Raw genomic sequence first — 14679 nt, forward strand, 5'->3', positions numbered from 1 at the left:
AATTTATAATGGAAGGAGTACAAAAGAAACAATGTTTCTATACACAAGATTGCGATACATTACACTGCTGGGGAAAGCGCCTTCAGTACCAGTTCCTAACCCCCTTTAGTACCGGTTGTGCAACTGGTATTGCCACTTCGGTACTAAGGAGGTCCTTTAGTACCGGGTCAAATAACCGGTACTAAAAGGGTATAAAAAAAAGAAATCCGCCGATCGGAGCTCCCGGCCGCACCCCCCCCCCCCCCCCCCCCCCCGTCGCCGTTCGCCCGAGCGCTAGAGCCCTGGGCGCACCCCGCCGCCGTCCGCCCGAGCGTCGGAGCCCCAGCCACAGAGCACCTGAGCCCCGCACTAGAGAGAGAGGGAGGGAGGAAGGTGGAGTACTTACGCTGCTCAGCCACCACCACCAGTTGCCGTCGCCGCCGCTGGATCTGAGGGAGAGGTGGCCGCTACTCCAAGATCCACGCGCTCCTTGCTCCGCCACGCCTGCCGACGCTTCGCCGCTGTGCCCTCCCGCCGGAGCTTCGCCGCTCCTTGCTCCGCCACACCCTGCCAACGCTCCGCCGCCTCGCCGCACCCTCCCTTCTTGCCTCCGCCGCTCCTTGCCACATGTAAGAGGTGAGGAGTGAGCTGAAGGGGGAGGAGAGGGGCGGCGACGACAGAGGCGGCGAGGGGATCGAAGAGAGAAAAAGAGAGAGAGGCAAGGGTGAGAAGCTGGATGAGGGGGACGAGCGGCTAAGTATGTGTGGGGAGAGGGTGAGCGTGAGGTGAGAGAGAAAAGGAGGGCTGACGCGTGAGGGGAGGTACCCCTTTAGTACTGGGTGGAGGATTCATCCGTTTCAACCGGTACTAATGGGTGAATCCTCCACCCGATACTAAAAGGGGTCATGGGAGTTTCTCGGGAACTAGCCGTTAGGCTCGATACTAATGCTCACATTAGTACCGGATCAAAATGCAACCGGTACTGATGTTCACATTAGTTTTCCGATAGTATTATATAGGTACACGAGGTCGGTCCACTATTAAACAATGACACATTTGGAACCATGCGGAATTTTGCAGACCATGCTGATGACACTTGTTAGCTAACCATTTCGCCACTTGCCACAAACGTAACCACAGAAAACCGCTCTTTTAAGTCCCAGCCAAGCAACTGACCTAGGAACTTAAGCCTACTACGTCTAATACTACTAAAATAAGATTATAGAGCACGCAGCAAACACAAACTATGACATGTATAAACTCATAAAATGACATAAACAGCACACTTTCATAAAAAAAAAGCCTCTCCCTTAAAAGAAACAAAAAAAACTCTCATTATCCTCCATAGGATATCATCATCACCTCTATCCCCATCAAACGCTTAGTATGGGGCAAATAGACGTGACACCTGCTTTGTGGCAAACAAAGGGTCCAAAAGGCATCGCTTTCATGGAAGTAGAGAGAGAAAAAACAACGAATTTACATTTTGTGAAGTAAAAGTGGTGTGAGGTCGGTGGGCCCACCGTGCTCCCCCTTTCTAGAATGTCCTTCAAAATTATTCCTGTGGTGAAAATAAGTCACCAGAGTTGATCCCACCAGTACATGTGGTAACTGAGTCAAAATAAAAGATACATCCACGTAACTAGGAATATGTTGCGGGCCGGACGGTTCATTTCGAGCTGAAAATTTGTACCCACGACCGTCCCATAAGTATTGTCGAGCTGAGTTTTCGAGCCGTCCATTCTTTTTTAGTTGAAAAATATATGAAATTAAGTGTTTGGGTGGACTTGAGCTAGCCCGATTTTTTTCAGGCTTGGTTTCGCTGACCACGCCTGGCCTGCCGTTAGCATGGGCAGGCCAAAACCCATCGGACTTGGGCTAGGCCCGCAGGCTGGGCCGGGCTTATAATACCCAGGTCTGTTCCTAGTATATGCAACCAGATCATTGGTCTTTCAACTGAACCGTCATTCATACCATCCCTCATTGAAACATATCATCTCACTATGACACTATATCAAAGCTGCAGCATCATAATAAGAGAAGTGTTGTATCACATTCAGAACGAAGTTCGCACACTATTTTTGAACAAGTTAAATGCACAGTAATGAATATCCAGTCGTATATCCATAATTACTCTTTTTATGAGTCATTGTTTGTGCAACATCATAACTAGCACAAGTAAAAAGGATTAATGACAAAGGGCAGGTGATAAAGCCTATCTAGCTACAAGAAAGCAGGGAGCATTCTTTAGAGCTAAGGCTATTCAGTTTTCAGTCTCACCTGCCTGGTGGTGCTCAATCTATGATGCTTCAATAAGTCCCTTTCTGCCGTGCCTCTGCATGTGGACCCAGGACATGTGTCACAGTCATAGTGAGCCCACTATTAAGTGCACATGAAAGTGATCAGTACTTGATGACTTTTGTGCTGCTCTTCTTTCATTTGAAAATGTCATGGGAGCAAATCATGCATGCATCCTCCATGATATCCCTACCAAATCATCATCCTGCCTTCTTTTTTTTTTGTTTCTGCCTTTGTATATATGGTTAGTGTAATAATTTCCCAACCAATCATCACCTTGTGCACTTACTTCTTGTAGGGCTTGAAAATAGGACAGGCATTCTTCAACCACTTAGACCAAATAAACACTGGTCATTGCAGTAACCAACTGGAACAGTTTGGACTCGCAGCAACTAAACTTCTCATCAACTCTGAAGGTTGGCATTTCCTTCCAAAACTAGGTCACTTAAACTAAAGGCTAAGTGAACAAACAGATTAAATTCCCTTGTTGTTTGTTCCACACAGATTAGTTAAACTGAACTAAATCTTGCCAAATCTTGCTGAGAACAGCATTTCTGGTGAGAGGATATATAGTATGGCCTCATCTCTTCCTTTTGATCCTCGGAAGTGAATAAGTGATGGAGCAATAGCTGATGTGAGCTTCTCAATGTGTTTGTTGTTTAGGTAACTAGGGACTATAAGCATGGCTCTTTTGATTGCTATGCACATAGACTGCATGACGAGGTTCTGCACAACATTATGGTTTCTGAATGCCTTTCTCCTAGATCCTAAGGAAACTAGTGCTTAGAACACTTGAAGAACTACATTCATGCGTGTCACGACTCACGATGTAATATTTCTGATGAAGCTTCTTTCCTTCTGCATTGGCAAGCCAAATTAACATAAAAATCTTGAATTATTCTGAACACAAACGGCAGCAAATTATTCTAAAAAAGAACAGCTTATTAAGTTAGAAAGAGAAATGGTGCTTACTTTCCGAATTAATCGGTGTCTCTAGTGCTTTCACGAGAGATTTATTTATAGATCATTTCGGATAAGTTTTTCTTTCTAGGCATGACGCCAAGGACGGCATGATCAGAAGTTCCTAAGCTCGGGATAGATTAACAAAGTAGATTGAGATGTTGATGAAGTAAAAATACTCAAAGGAACAAGAGACAGACTAACCCCACCCAAAACAGTTGAGCTGTTCCGCGTTGCAATGATTTCCAGAATATTTAAAGGTTTCATTCAAAAATAGAGCAAAAAAATAACTTTCACTGTGAGGAAGGCCTGCGTAAGCCTGCCTATGATTCATTGTTAATCTAATTTACAAAGATGAGATCATAGAATGTGCCAAAAACTTGTGGTAATCTAATTGTGCATACACCAATGCTGATGTATTGGTCCACTAAGACTTAGTCAAAACTTAGTGACTAAAACAATACAATACATATCAAATCTCATCTGCAGAGTGTAGACGATCACTGGCCATGAATCCTGAAAGATGTAAACTGAACTTTGGATAGAATATATTTGAAAGACACGGATGGAAAGAGACATGGAACATTTACCACAAGCCCGCTCAAAAAGAAAAAGGATTAAATTCTGAAAAAAAACAGTGAAGTTACATTGATTTCTTGTTTGTCAATGAAATTGGGAAAATTAGACTGCAAAAGCTTAGTGAGGACATTTGTGGTCATCATTCCATCAAACTATAATGAAGCACGTCATCAAGCCAGTTGTTCGAATTAAATCATTGTGCCTTTGGCTTATCCATTCCGATCAGATCATGTAGTCAGATGAAAACGAAATGGCATGGGAGGTGGTGTTCTAGAGAGCAATAATTTGGCTTCTTGGGACATCTTCCATACGACCATATATACCCAGACCAGAGGTTTCTTGAGTCTGTTCTAAGATAGAGAAACGGGTGCCATAAACTACCAGAGCAATTATTAATATTATTTTAGACGCAATTATTAATATTATTTCATCCGTCAAATTTTTATGGTAATATGTTGTTTCAAATCACAAAAGTTTACTATGAATGGATTTTTCGTTTCAAATCACAAAAGTTTACTATGAATGGATTTTTCAGGATGTATAGGATCTCTCTCTCTCTCTCTCTCTCTCTCTCTCTCTCTCTCTCTCTCTGTCTCTCTCATATGCAGTTTTCAACACAGTACTGAAACCATGTTCCCTACTTTTTAGAGCCGAAAGTCAAGATAGAAAGGCCCAAAAGTGCATACGACCAAAATAAGGCAAATATACACATTGTGTGTGATCTAAGAATTTCTCGAGAAAGAAAAAGGTGTGATGATCCGGCTGGGTGGGTTTGTTGGTTCAGTACATACATGATATATCATCTTGCATATATGAGGAACCAAACCATCAGCTTTGGTGTAGCCTTCAGCTTTTAATGGAGGCAGCGAATAGTGGTTAGGGGACAGTGTCAAGAAAGAATCAAGTCGTTGCACCAATAGATAGGAACAAATAACCACCCGTCAGGTAGGCCCCTTCTCACAAACACAAAATTAAAAGATCATGATCTGCTCTTCTCGCTGGTTAAAGTGGTATTGGGGGTCCAATGATCCATTTAAAACCAACAAAAAAATAATTTAGAGAAATGCTATAAAAATGGCATGATAATAACATGCATGTCTACTTGTGGAAGGTGTGCAACATATACACGCCTTGAGTTTTAAAAAAACGTGAGATGCATGTATTTACTAGGAATGGTTGTCTTACCATGCCATGTGCATTACTGATAGCATTTTGACACCCTATAGGTGAGTCTAAAAAAATATTTTCAAACTCAACAATCTGAACAAGACACCGTTGGTGGCGTGTCAAATGAACAGGCCAATCTTATTTTTGGAATATGTTGTAATCTACTTTTATGCTGAAAAGATTATTGAATAAGTTTCATACGGTAAAAAGTCATGCAGATAATGTATTGCATTGCTATCTCTCCCAATAGTCCCTCAAAGTCCACATAAAACAATCAAGTGGAAATAGACAAGTCATTTTCACTTGCCGATGGAAGCTTAAGTGATCGGTCCAATTGCAATTTTGTTCAACGGAAGTAAATAAACTTGACAAGAAAGTACTAGTGCGATGGTAAGAACGAGGATAAAAAACAGATGGGGACATGAAGCCAACATATTATCTATTCTCGACTAATGTCCATATTTTTTAATGTATAATTTCTAATATTAATTAATTTGGTAAAAAAGATACAAGATTACCGGTATAAGATAAATGCAGAGCTCGTACAAAATATCAATGTCTTCACGTAAGAGTAACAAACCGTTACTATGCAAACACTAATTGACTTCCCATTTAATTTGTGCATCATGGATTACACATCCTCATTTGGTCTCTAGCAAAGAGGGCAAACAAAGAACAAAACCCTTTTTCACCAGCCTGCATACTCTAAGGCCTCCATCTACAACAGGCCAAGACCACCTCGCAACCAATCCAACCCCTGCCCGGCCAGACCAGGCAAAAGCAAAGGCGCCAGGAAAAGCCAATGGCTCAAAGGAAGGGAAAAAAAAAGGGCACAGGCGGTCCGGCCACACTAGATCCTGCGGGGCACGTCGCGGCCGCTCTTTCCGTGCCGGGCTCGCCCTTTCCGCACAGTACACGGAAGGCATCGTCCCCTGCGTGACGCGCCTGTGGTCGTCGCTGTCGCCGCCCGCGCCCGGGCCACGCGCCGCGAGCCGCGTGTCCCCCTCGCAGGCCTTGTACACGTGCGGGGGCCCAGCCGCCAGTGGTCTTTCCTGCTTTACCCCCTGCGACATGACCAATTTACGGCTTGGCACCACCTGTTGGTTTCTGGTTTGGGGACGGCAAGGGCGATGATGAGGTTTTCCTTCACCACTTTGGTAAAGTGTATAGGTGTTGTTAAAGAGATCTATTTAGAATGGCCAAAGATTGTTAGTTGTGTAATGTCCTTATTAGTAATAAAGTAATCAATGTTAATAAGAAATATGAGACGTTTTGAGGAAAAAAAAGTAAGCTATAGAATGTGGATAAATAAAGTCATCTTTTAATAGTCACGAGTCTTATCAGTTTGTCTGTCTACGGTCAACTAACAAGATTTGTTATAAATTGCTAATACATGAGTTGAAAGTCCTTATTAGTAATAAAGTAATCAATGTTAATAAGAAATATGAGACGTTTTGAGGAAAAAAAAGTAAGCTATAGAATGTGGATAAATAAAGTCATCTTTTAATAGTCACGAGTCTTATCAGTTTGTCTGTCTACGGTCAACTAACAAGATTTGTTATAAATTGCTAATACATGAGTTGAACTATCTATTCAAATCAACTCGCATATTCTAGAAACGATTTATGTGTTTCTCATTAACCAATACACAAAATATCACGTAAATGTCTCTATCTACTTGAATAGCGGTCCTAATCGAATTAATTATATTTTCAGACTACAATGCTAAAACTAATAATGACAAAAACTATACATGTCTCTAACTGTACCTTTTGCCTTGATTCCTCAACTATTCACACGCACAAAACCACGGGCAGCCGAGACAAAGGCAAATTCCAAGAAGGGCAGACTCGGCATTCCAAACCCAAATCGACCTTTCCCACAGAAATCCCTGAAATACCCCTGCCTAAACGGCAGGTACTCTCACTCACCCACCTGACAGCAGGGGTATATCCGTCACTTCTCCTCGCGCCCACGGAGTCCCCCGCGTCCCCTTCTACAGCGGCAACAACACCGTGACCCACCGCTCGGGCCCACCTGTCAACGTCGTCCTCGCCCCCGTCCCCACACCGCCTCCACCCACTACGCCACGTACTCGGCGGGCCCACCCACGCGCCACGTCACCCACGGCCTCCCTCTTTATAAGACCTTGCGGGCAAGTTCACCGTCTCACTCCCCCGTCCCCGTCTCCGTCTCCGAAGAGAAGAAAGCACCGAGTCGCCGGAGATGGCCGACGCCGGCGAGCCTCCTGCGAGCCAGAACCATAAGTGCTAGGACAGTGTAGGTGCGTAGACACCGTTCGGTTGTAAGCAACGCACGCGGCGGGCGTCATTCTTGGTCTGTTGAGTGAGGACGGCGGTGGTTGGGTCTTGGGTGGAAGAGGGTGCGGTGGTTGCCGGCGGTCGATGACGTTTCTGTTCCCGGTCAGGAGTCAGCAGGGAGGCGCGATGGAGGGCAGGCCGCCGGCGCCGGCGAGGGTATCGTCGATGTTCCGGCGGCTGATGGTGCGGGTGACCCCGGCCGAGCGCCTGGCCGCGGAAGGCAAGGAGAGGGAGAGGGAGAAGGACGAGAGGCCGCCGCCGGCCGCCGGGGCGGAGGTGGAGGTGGGGTCGGTGGGGCTGGACCGGATGGTGCTGAGCTTCATGGAGGACTCCGCGGCCGTGGCGGAACGGCCCCCGCGCGGGCGCTGCGCCGGCAACTGCTTCAACGGCAACCAGGACGGCAGCGACGACGAGGACTTCGACTTCCTCCCCTCCGCCTCCGCCCCCACCGCCGCGCCGGCCGCGACCGGCGACGCCTTGGAGCTCCTCAAGGTAGCGTCTCTTGTCCTGATTCTTCATCTCGTGTCGCTTCCGAGGAATCAGTCGCGCTCGTCGTCGTCGAGTGGCCAGTCCACGAATTGATTTTAATTTCTTTTCTTCCCCTTTCGGCGTTCGTCCGCATCGCAGGGCCTGGTGCAGTGCGCGAGCACGGCGGAGCGGAACCTCCTCGCCGACGCGTCGCGGATCGCCGAGCGCTGCGGCAAGGGCGGCGGCGGCTCCGGCCGGAAGAAGGCGGACGTCCGGCGGGCGGTGGCGGACGGTCTCCGCGCTCTCGGGTACGACGCGGCGGTGTGCGTGTCGCGGTGGGACAAGGCGCCCTCCCACCCGGCGGGGGAGCACGAGTACATCGACGCGGTGGTGGCAGGGTCCGGGGCGGCGTCGGTCCGGCTCATGGTGGAGGTGGACTTCCGGTCGGAGTTCGAGGTGGCGCGGCCCACCAAGGTGTACCGGGCGGCGCTGCAGGCGCTGCCGCCGCTGTTCGTGGGCACCCCCGACCGGCTCGGCCGGGTCGTGGCCCTCGTCGCCGACGCCGCGCGGCAGAGCCTCCGGAAGCGCGGCCTCCACTTCCCGCCGTGGCGAAAGCCCGAGTACATGCGCGCCAAGTGGCTGTCCCCGCACGCCCGCGCCGGCGTCCCGGACACGCCGCCGCTGACGACAACGCTCGCCACGCCGGTGTCCGCCGCCAGCTTCTCCGGCGAGTTCGAGCTGCGGTTCGACGAGAAGCCGAAGGCGCCCGACGGCACCGCCCGCGAAGACGGGGAGGAGAAGAAGATCACTGTGGTGGTGTCCCCGTCGCCGTCGCCGTGGCACCCGGTGGAGGCCGAGGCGAGCGCGACGAGCCCGCCGCAGGCCAAGGGGAAGGTGGTGACGGGGCTCGCCTCCGTGCTCTGATTCTGAACCAGCACGGCGGCGGCGGTGGTGGATCGAATAACGCTAGCTAGCCGATCACACCCAAGAACTCCCCAGTCCCCACCTCCACCCAAACTTTTTTTGGCGCCGATCTTTTTTTTCCTCGCGTTTCTCGATCCGTCCGAGGGCCGGCTCCAGGTGTTTTAGCGGTTTTCCGGCGCCTTGGAAACGATAGAGAGAGAGAAAAAAACGCCTCCTTTTTGTCCGTTTTTTGTTCCTGCGAAGGTTTCCGTTTTCCGCCGCCGGGGTGAACGGAAGGAACCGGGGGTCGAGTTTTTGGTTCCTCGTCCCTCGTTGTTGTCGAGAGGAAGACGAAGATGGAAGAACAAGCCTCACCGCCATGATCTGAAGCTGGAAGCTCTGAACTACTACTACCTGTAGTGCTGTACCATATCCATCAGGTCATGCCAGGCTTGTGATTTCAATTGAAGAGGTACTAGTAAAAAAAAATTCTACTGCAGCTATCGACTCTTTTTTTTTTCTCTTTCGATTCTACTGTCCTACTACTGCAGTAAAAAAAATTGAAGAGTACGTACGTACTGTACCTTGTTGCAAACAGTATTGGAGTACATGTCAATTGTCATCAGTCGTCAGCTGAGCTCTGCTGCGAAACAGCCTTTGTGTTGAATGGGTCTCGACAGGTTACGGCGAGTTTTTACTGCTTTACCCGCGAAGCAACTGATGAAGAAGAAACGGCGAACAGTGAGGTGAGCACTGCCGGGCTGAGCTGAGCTGAGCTGAGCGCAGCAGGGAGTGGCGCCCGGGGCGGTTACTGCGAGGGTGGGGCCCGGCGTCATTGACCGGGGAGGATATCAGGATATGGATATGGCTGCCAGGTCGTCGTCGCACGTACAGTGCTGCAGTTCTTCTAGGAGGTGGGCGTGCGTGCGGTGCAGGTGCAGGTGCAGCCGGCCTGCGCTGCGCTCGTGCCGTCTCGAGAGGCGCGCGCAGCCCTCCGTGGGCGGCGACGAGCGAGGCCGACGCGTGCGTGCGGGTGGGTGTTCGTGCGCGCGCGCAGGCCCATGACGACGGCGTTGGTGTCCTGCCCAGCGAGCACAGTTGAACACGACGCACGGAGCGAGCGCCGAGCGGTGGTGCTGACGTTTTGACCGAGTAAAAAGCGAGCGAGCCCACCGGTTACTGCGGTGTGGCCGTGTGGGAGTGGGACCCACGTCCATTGACCCTCCCTGCCAGGTGGGGCCAGGCCAGGTCTGCGGCTGCGGCGCCAGCGACCAGCGCGTGCGTGCACCGTGCAGGGTCCGCGCTGCGCCCGTGGTGTCTCGAGGGGCGAGGCAAGAGCCCGAGACGTGCGAGGCCTGGGACGACGCGTACGTGCGCGTGTTGCCTCGCGCAGGCCCCACGGCCACGGACGGCGTCGCGGGTGCAGGCGTGCAGCGCAGAGGAGCGCACGCTCACCGCGCTTGACCTCGGCCTTCCACGCACCACCACACCACGGTAAACTCTGAAGCCAGCACTCTGGGCTCCGTGGTGGACTGGACTGGTGGTCACCTCGAACGACCGCAACAGCAACCACATTCATCGATCACCCAACACCTATAATTATTAATTTTAAAAAATGATCAAAACCAGGTTTTACTTTTAACTGAGCCCTTGGCCGGTTGGGGACAGCCGACACGTACCAGTGGCTTCAGCTTCGGCTTCCCTGCCACAGGATCTTACTACTCGGCTGACCGCACGCTCTGCAGTTTGCATCAGGCAGCGTTCCCGCGCTCGCCCGAGAACGCAGGTAAACCGAGGCAAAGCCGTTTACAGTTTCGAGCAGACAGCCGCGGCAACCAAGGTTAAATAAAAAGGAGTTAACGCGAGGAACGGTAACAACTGCATCCAATTCGCGCGCACGCAGCCACGCACGTAGTATGCTCCGTGGGACATGGTTCCAGCTTCAAACTCCGAGCTGGAGTTAGGCGGAGCTAAGGGCCTGTTTGGTAGAGCTCCACGCAACTTCAGATCCTCAAAAACAGTAGCTCCACCACAGAGCAGCTCCAGCGTGGATCTATGCTCTCACCGTGGAGCTGAGGAAAAGTGTTTGGCTGAGACAACGGCTCCAGATCCAGAAATAGAGTTTTTGGTTGGATTATCCACTAATGCCCTTGGTGTTGTCCCATTTTTTTTCTCATTTTTTTCTCTTCACGTGGTGTGGCAACAGGCAGGAGCCATTCGCGATTTTTACCCTAGTAGATGACGAGCTGCGATCGCGAGCTGTTTGAGAGGGAAATGCCTCGGCCAGGTAAAAAATATCAACTTGGTCTGGTCCTCATTGCCTGCTCATTTATGATTTCTCCAACAACTTTTGTACTATCGGTTTCTTGTTTTTCTTTTTAACAGCTGCAGGCTTACAGGATATACGCCTCATAAGTTGAACGGATTTGATCAGTTTGATGAGTTGAAGAGCAGTTTCCCAATGGTCAGCTTAGGAGAGCTTCATTTGCCACATGTCTTGATACTCCCTGTATACAAAAATATCAGCCTTGGGGATCACCAGGGACTAGAAGTCAATCTTTGTCTGATCAGCTTGTAACTGATCTGCATCAGCATATCCAGACCTTAGTCAATGGATTATCGCCAAAGTATGCAATTCAATTGATCACCAATCATTTATGCACAATTTGCATACCATCAAAATCCGGCCCCTTGGCCTCCCCAGCCTGCAAACCAAAATTCAGAATGAGACCAACGCATCCGTCAAACTAGAAAGCTAACGCATCCGACAAACTAGAAAGCTAAAACCAAACAAGTCTGTGGCAGAAGAATCCACTCCGCGTTGGTCGTTTCCCGCACCTTGCCCAAGCAGGCCTCCCCGGCTGGCGGCGTCTTCCGCTTCCTGGCATTGCCGTCATCCCTGGCGCGCGCTCACGCCGGGTCCGACACCGAGGACCCCTCCGGGGACCCGCTGCCGCCGGCCCCCGCCGTGACCCCGGGCAGCCCGAACAGGCCAGCGCCGCCGCCGCCGCCGCAGAGCGCGTCGAGGAACCCGCTGTCCAGCGCGGCGGCGAAGTCGAGCCCCGAGGCGGCGGAGTGGCCGATGAGCGTACGCGACAGTGTAAAAATGGAGCGGCGGCAGAAAGAAAAAAGAAAATGAAGCGAACCGGTACAGGGGTGTGTAATCGATGGCATTGGTGGGTAATTTCCACCAACTCCACGAGGGGTTATAAAATCAACGTTTTGAGAGCACCCCCTGAGGTGCTCCATGGATTTGGTGGATCTGGGAGCTAGATCTGGGTTTTTTGCGGATCTGGATTTCACGGAGCTGAACCGTTTGGCTGGAAAAATTAGAAGCGGAGCTGTTTTTGAGGATCTGGAGCTGCGTGGAGCTCTGCCAAACAGGCCCTAAACAAACATTCTAGCTCCATTTTTTCTGGAGCAGCCCAACTCGATGGAGTTGATGGAGCTCTACCTTTTCTAGAGCAACCCAACTCTATGGAGTTGATGGAGCTCTAGTTCATTTTCTTGGAGTATCTCTTTCCCAACTCTAAACCCATTCAAAACAAACCTAGACGTGGAGTTAGGGTATAGTTATCCACCATTGCCACTGATTACACAAGCAAACGGTTTGCTTCTATTTCCTCCCGCACCCTGACGCCTCCCAACCGTATCATGTCCTAGCTTCCCCCAACGCCTCCCCCATCCGCCCAACCCTTCCTCTGCCCGCCGCCGCTGCCTCCCCCGCCGGCCGAGAGGCCCTTCACCACCGCTATCCCCCACCTTTCCCTCTTCCTTGCATTCTCCCCGCGCCATCCTTCCAACTTTGGCCGCCTGCAGGGGTGGTCGTGCTGCGGCTGCCAGAGTTGTCTTGCTACGGTTCGCCGACAGCAACCGGTAGGGGAGGCGCGCGTCCCCTAGTGCTGCTGGTGAGCGCAGGCGCCGATCGCCGGTGAGGGTCCAAGCTCGACTGCCAAGGTACAACAACCCCTCTTTGTCTGTCTTTCCATTTGTTCTATAGGAAAATTGGTACTATTTGTTAGAAATTGGTACTATTTTGTACTAGATTGGTTTAGGCAGGTAGCAAATTAGTTTGATTTGATGGAATTGCTGTGAACTCCTTTGCTATCCAGTGAGATGCATAGTGTTCTAGGTTGTGATACATGCTATTCTTTCAATTGGTAATGGTATGTCTTCTAAAGTGCTATTGTGAGTTGGTATAGATGCCGGAAATTGATTGGAACACTGAGAATACTCGGATTGTAAGTAAGTTGTTTGCCGAACAAGTTCAGAGAGGGAATCGGCCCAACACATAAGTTGGTTATGCCGAGGTTGATAAAGGGTTCAAAGAAAGGACAGGTCTTGAGGTGACCAAGTTGCAACTCAAGAATAAGTGGGACAAATTAAAGGAAGATTTTAAGGCATGGAATAAGCTAATGCTGAGGCAAACGAGGATTGGTTGGGACCCTCAAAAAAGCACTATTGATGATATGGATGATGATTTGTGGAAGAGAGCTAGAGCTGTAAGTGGCTTGTCAATTTTGCTAATGTTGTCATTATCATTGATGGTGCTATCCATTACACTAATATTAGGAAGCTTAGGAAGCTTGCCCTTCAAAATGAAGATGAGTTGGCAACATGTTTAAGAGACATCACTAATATTGGGGTTGATCATTGGTCTCCTTGTGGTGCAAATGTTCAAACAGCTCCACTTGGTGGTGACACACAAGAGGAGCCATCCAATTTTGAGACACAAGATAATGAGCAGTACATTCCTAAAACTCAAGACAATCGAGAGGATGAAAATGTTGACCTGTATATGGATAAGGCACCACCAAGAACATCACAACTCAGTGGAATGGAGTGGCTCGTGGAGACCATAAACACTCCAGGAGAATGCCACACTATGCTTCGGATGAACAAGGATATATTATTTGATCTTCATGATGTCCTAATTGAGAGGTATGGACTGAAACCATCAAAGCACATGAACACTGCTTGCAATCTTTCTATTCATATGTAGTGGCTGTGAGTCAAATAGAAGAGGTCAAAACGAGTTCAAGCATTTTGGTGAAACCATTAGTAGAAAATTTCATGAAGTTCTAGAATGTGTGGTTGCAATGGCTGAGGATTACTTGAGACCAAAATATCCTAATTTTTGCACTGTGCACAAGCGGATTCAGAATGATAAGAGAGTATATCCACACTCTAAAGATTGCATAGGTGCTCTTGATGGAACTCATATTCGTGTCTCTCTTCCTTTGAAGAACAAGTGAGGTATATTGGTAAAACTGAAATTGCAACTCAAAATGTGCTTGCTGTCTGTAATTTTGATATGTGCTTCATATATGTAGCTGTGGGTCAACCGGGTGCTTTACATGACACAAGTGTATTGTACTATGCATTGGAAGCGGATACAAATGTCTTCCCACATCCTCCTCTAGGTAAAATTCTTTCTACCATCATAGATGCTCATATTCTTATATCAAATTCTTATGATGTTGGACACATTTGGTACTATGTTGTGGATGCGAGCTATCCTAATCGCCCGGGTTACCTATCTCCATACAAGGATGAAAAGTATTATTTACCCGAGTGGCATCGAGGTATGGAACCAGGTACTCCAAAAGAGAAGTTCAACTGAATACACTTGTCTATTCGTAATGTTATAGAGCGCTCATTTGGGTTGTTGAAGATGAAATGGCAAATCCTATATAAGATGCCAAGCTACTCCATGCTCACACAAAAGAAGACTGTCACTGCCACCATGGTTCTTCATAATTTCATACGTGAACATGCAAGTGAGGATGAAGACTTTGCTAATTTCGATTGAGATATAAACTTTGTTCCTACGATCCTAGAAAGGTACATGTGTCTCAACATGCCTCTGATGGATCAACTTCGGAATCAAGCTTTGTAACCATGGATGCATTTCATAATAGTTTGGCTACATCTATTGCCTTAGCATAGAACTAGTGCAATATTTATGAACATGTGATATTATGCAATATTCGGTTGTAGACAA

General features: G+C 48.9%; 1 protein-coding gene across 1 annotated transcript; it reads left to right on the top strand.

Annotated features, from left to right (window-relative positions):
- Window positions 1-7144: 7144 nt before the first annotated feature.
- On the top strand, window positions 7145-9272 carry LOC101770761. Its single transcript, XM_004955600.4, has 2 exons — window positions 7145-7796; window positions 7932-9272. The coding sequence occupies exons 1-2, from the start codon at window positions 7389-7391 to the stop codon at window positions 8694-8696; spliced, it is 1173 nt and encodes a 390-aa protein (XP_004955657.1). The 5' UTR covers window positions 7145-7388; the 3' UTR covers window positions 8697-9272.
- Window positions 9273-14679: the final 5407 nt, after the last annotated feature.

This window comes from Setaria italica, chromosome II (assembly GCF_000263155.2).
Source record: "Setaria italica strain Yugu1 chromosome II, Setaria_italica_v2.0, whole genome shotgun sequence".
Taxonomy (NCBI): Eukaryota; Viridiplantae; Streptophyta; class Magnoliopsida; order Poales; family Poaceae; genus Setaria; species Setaria italica.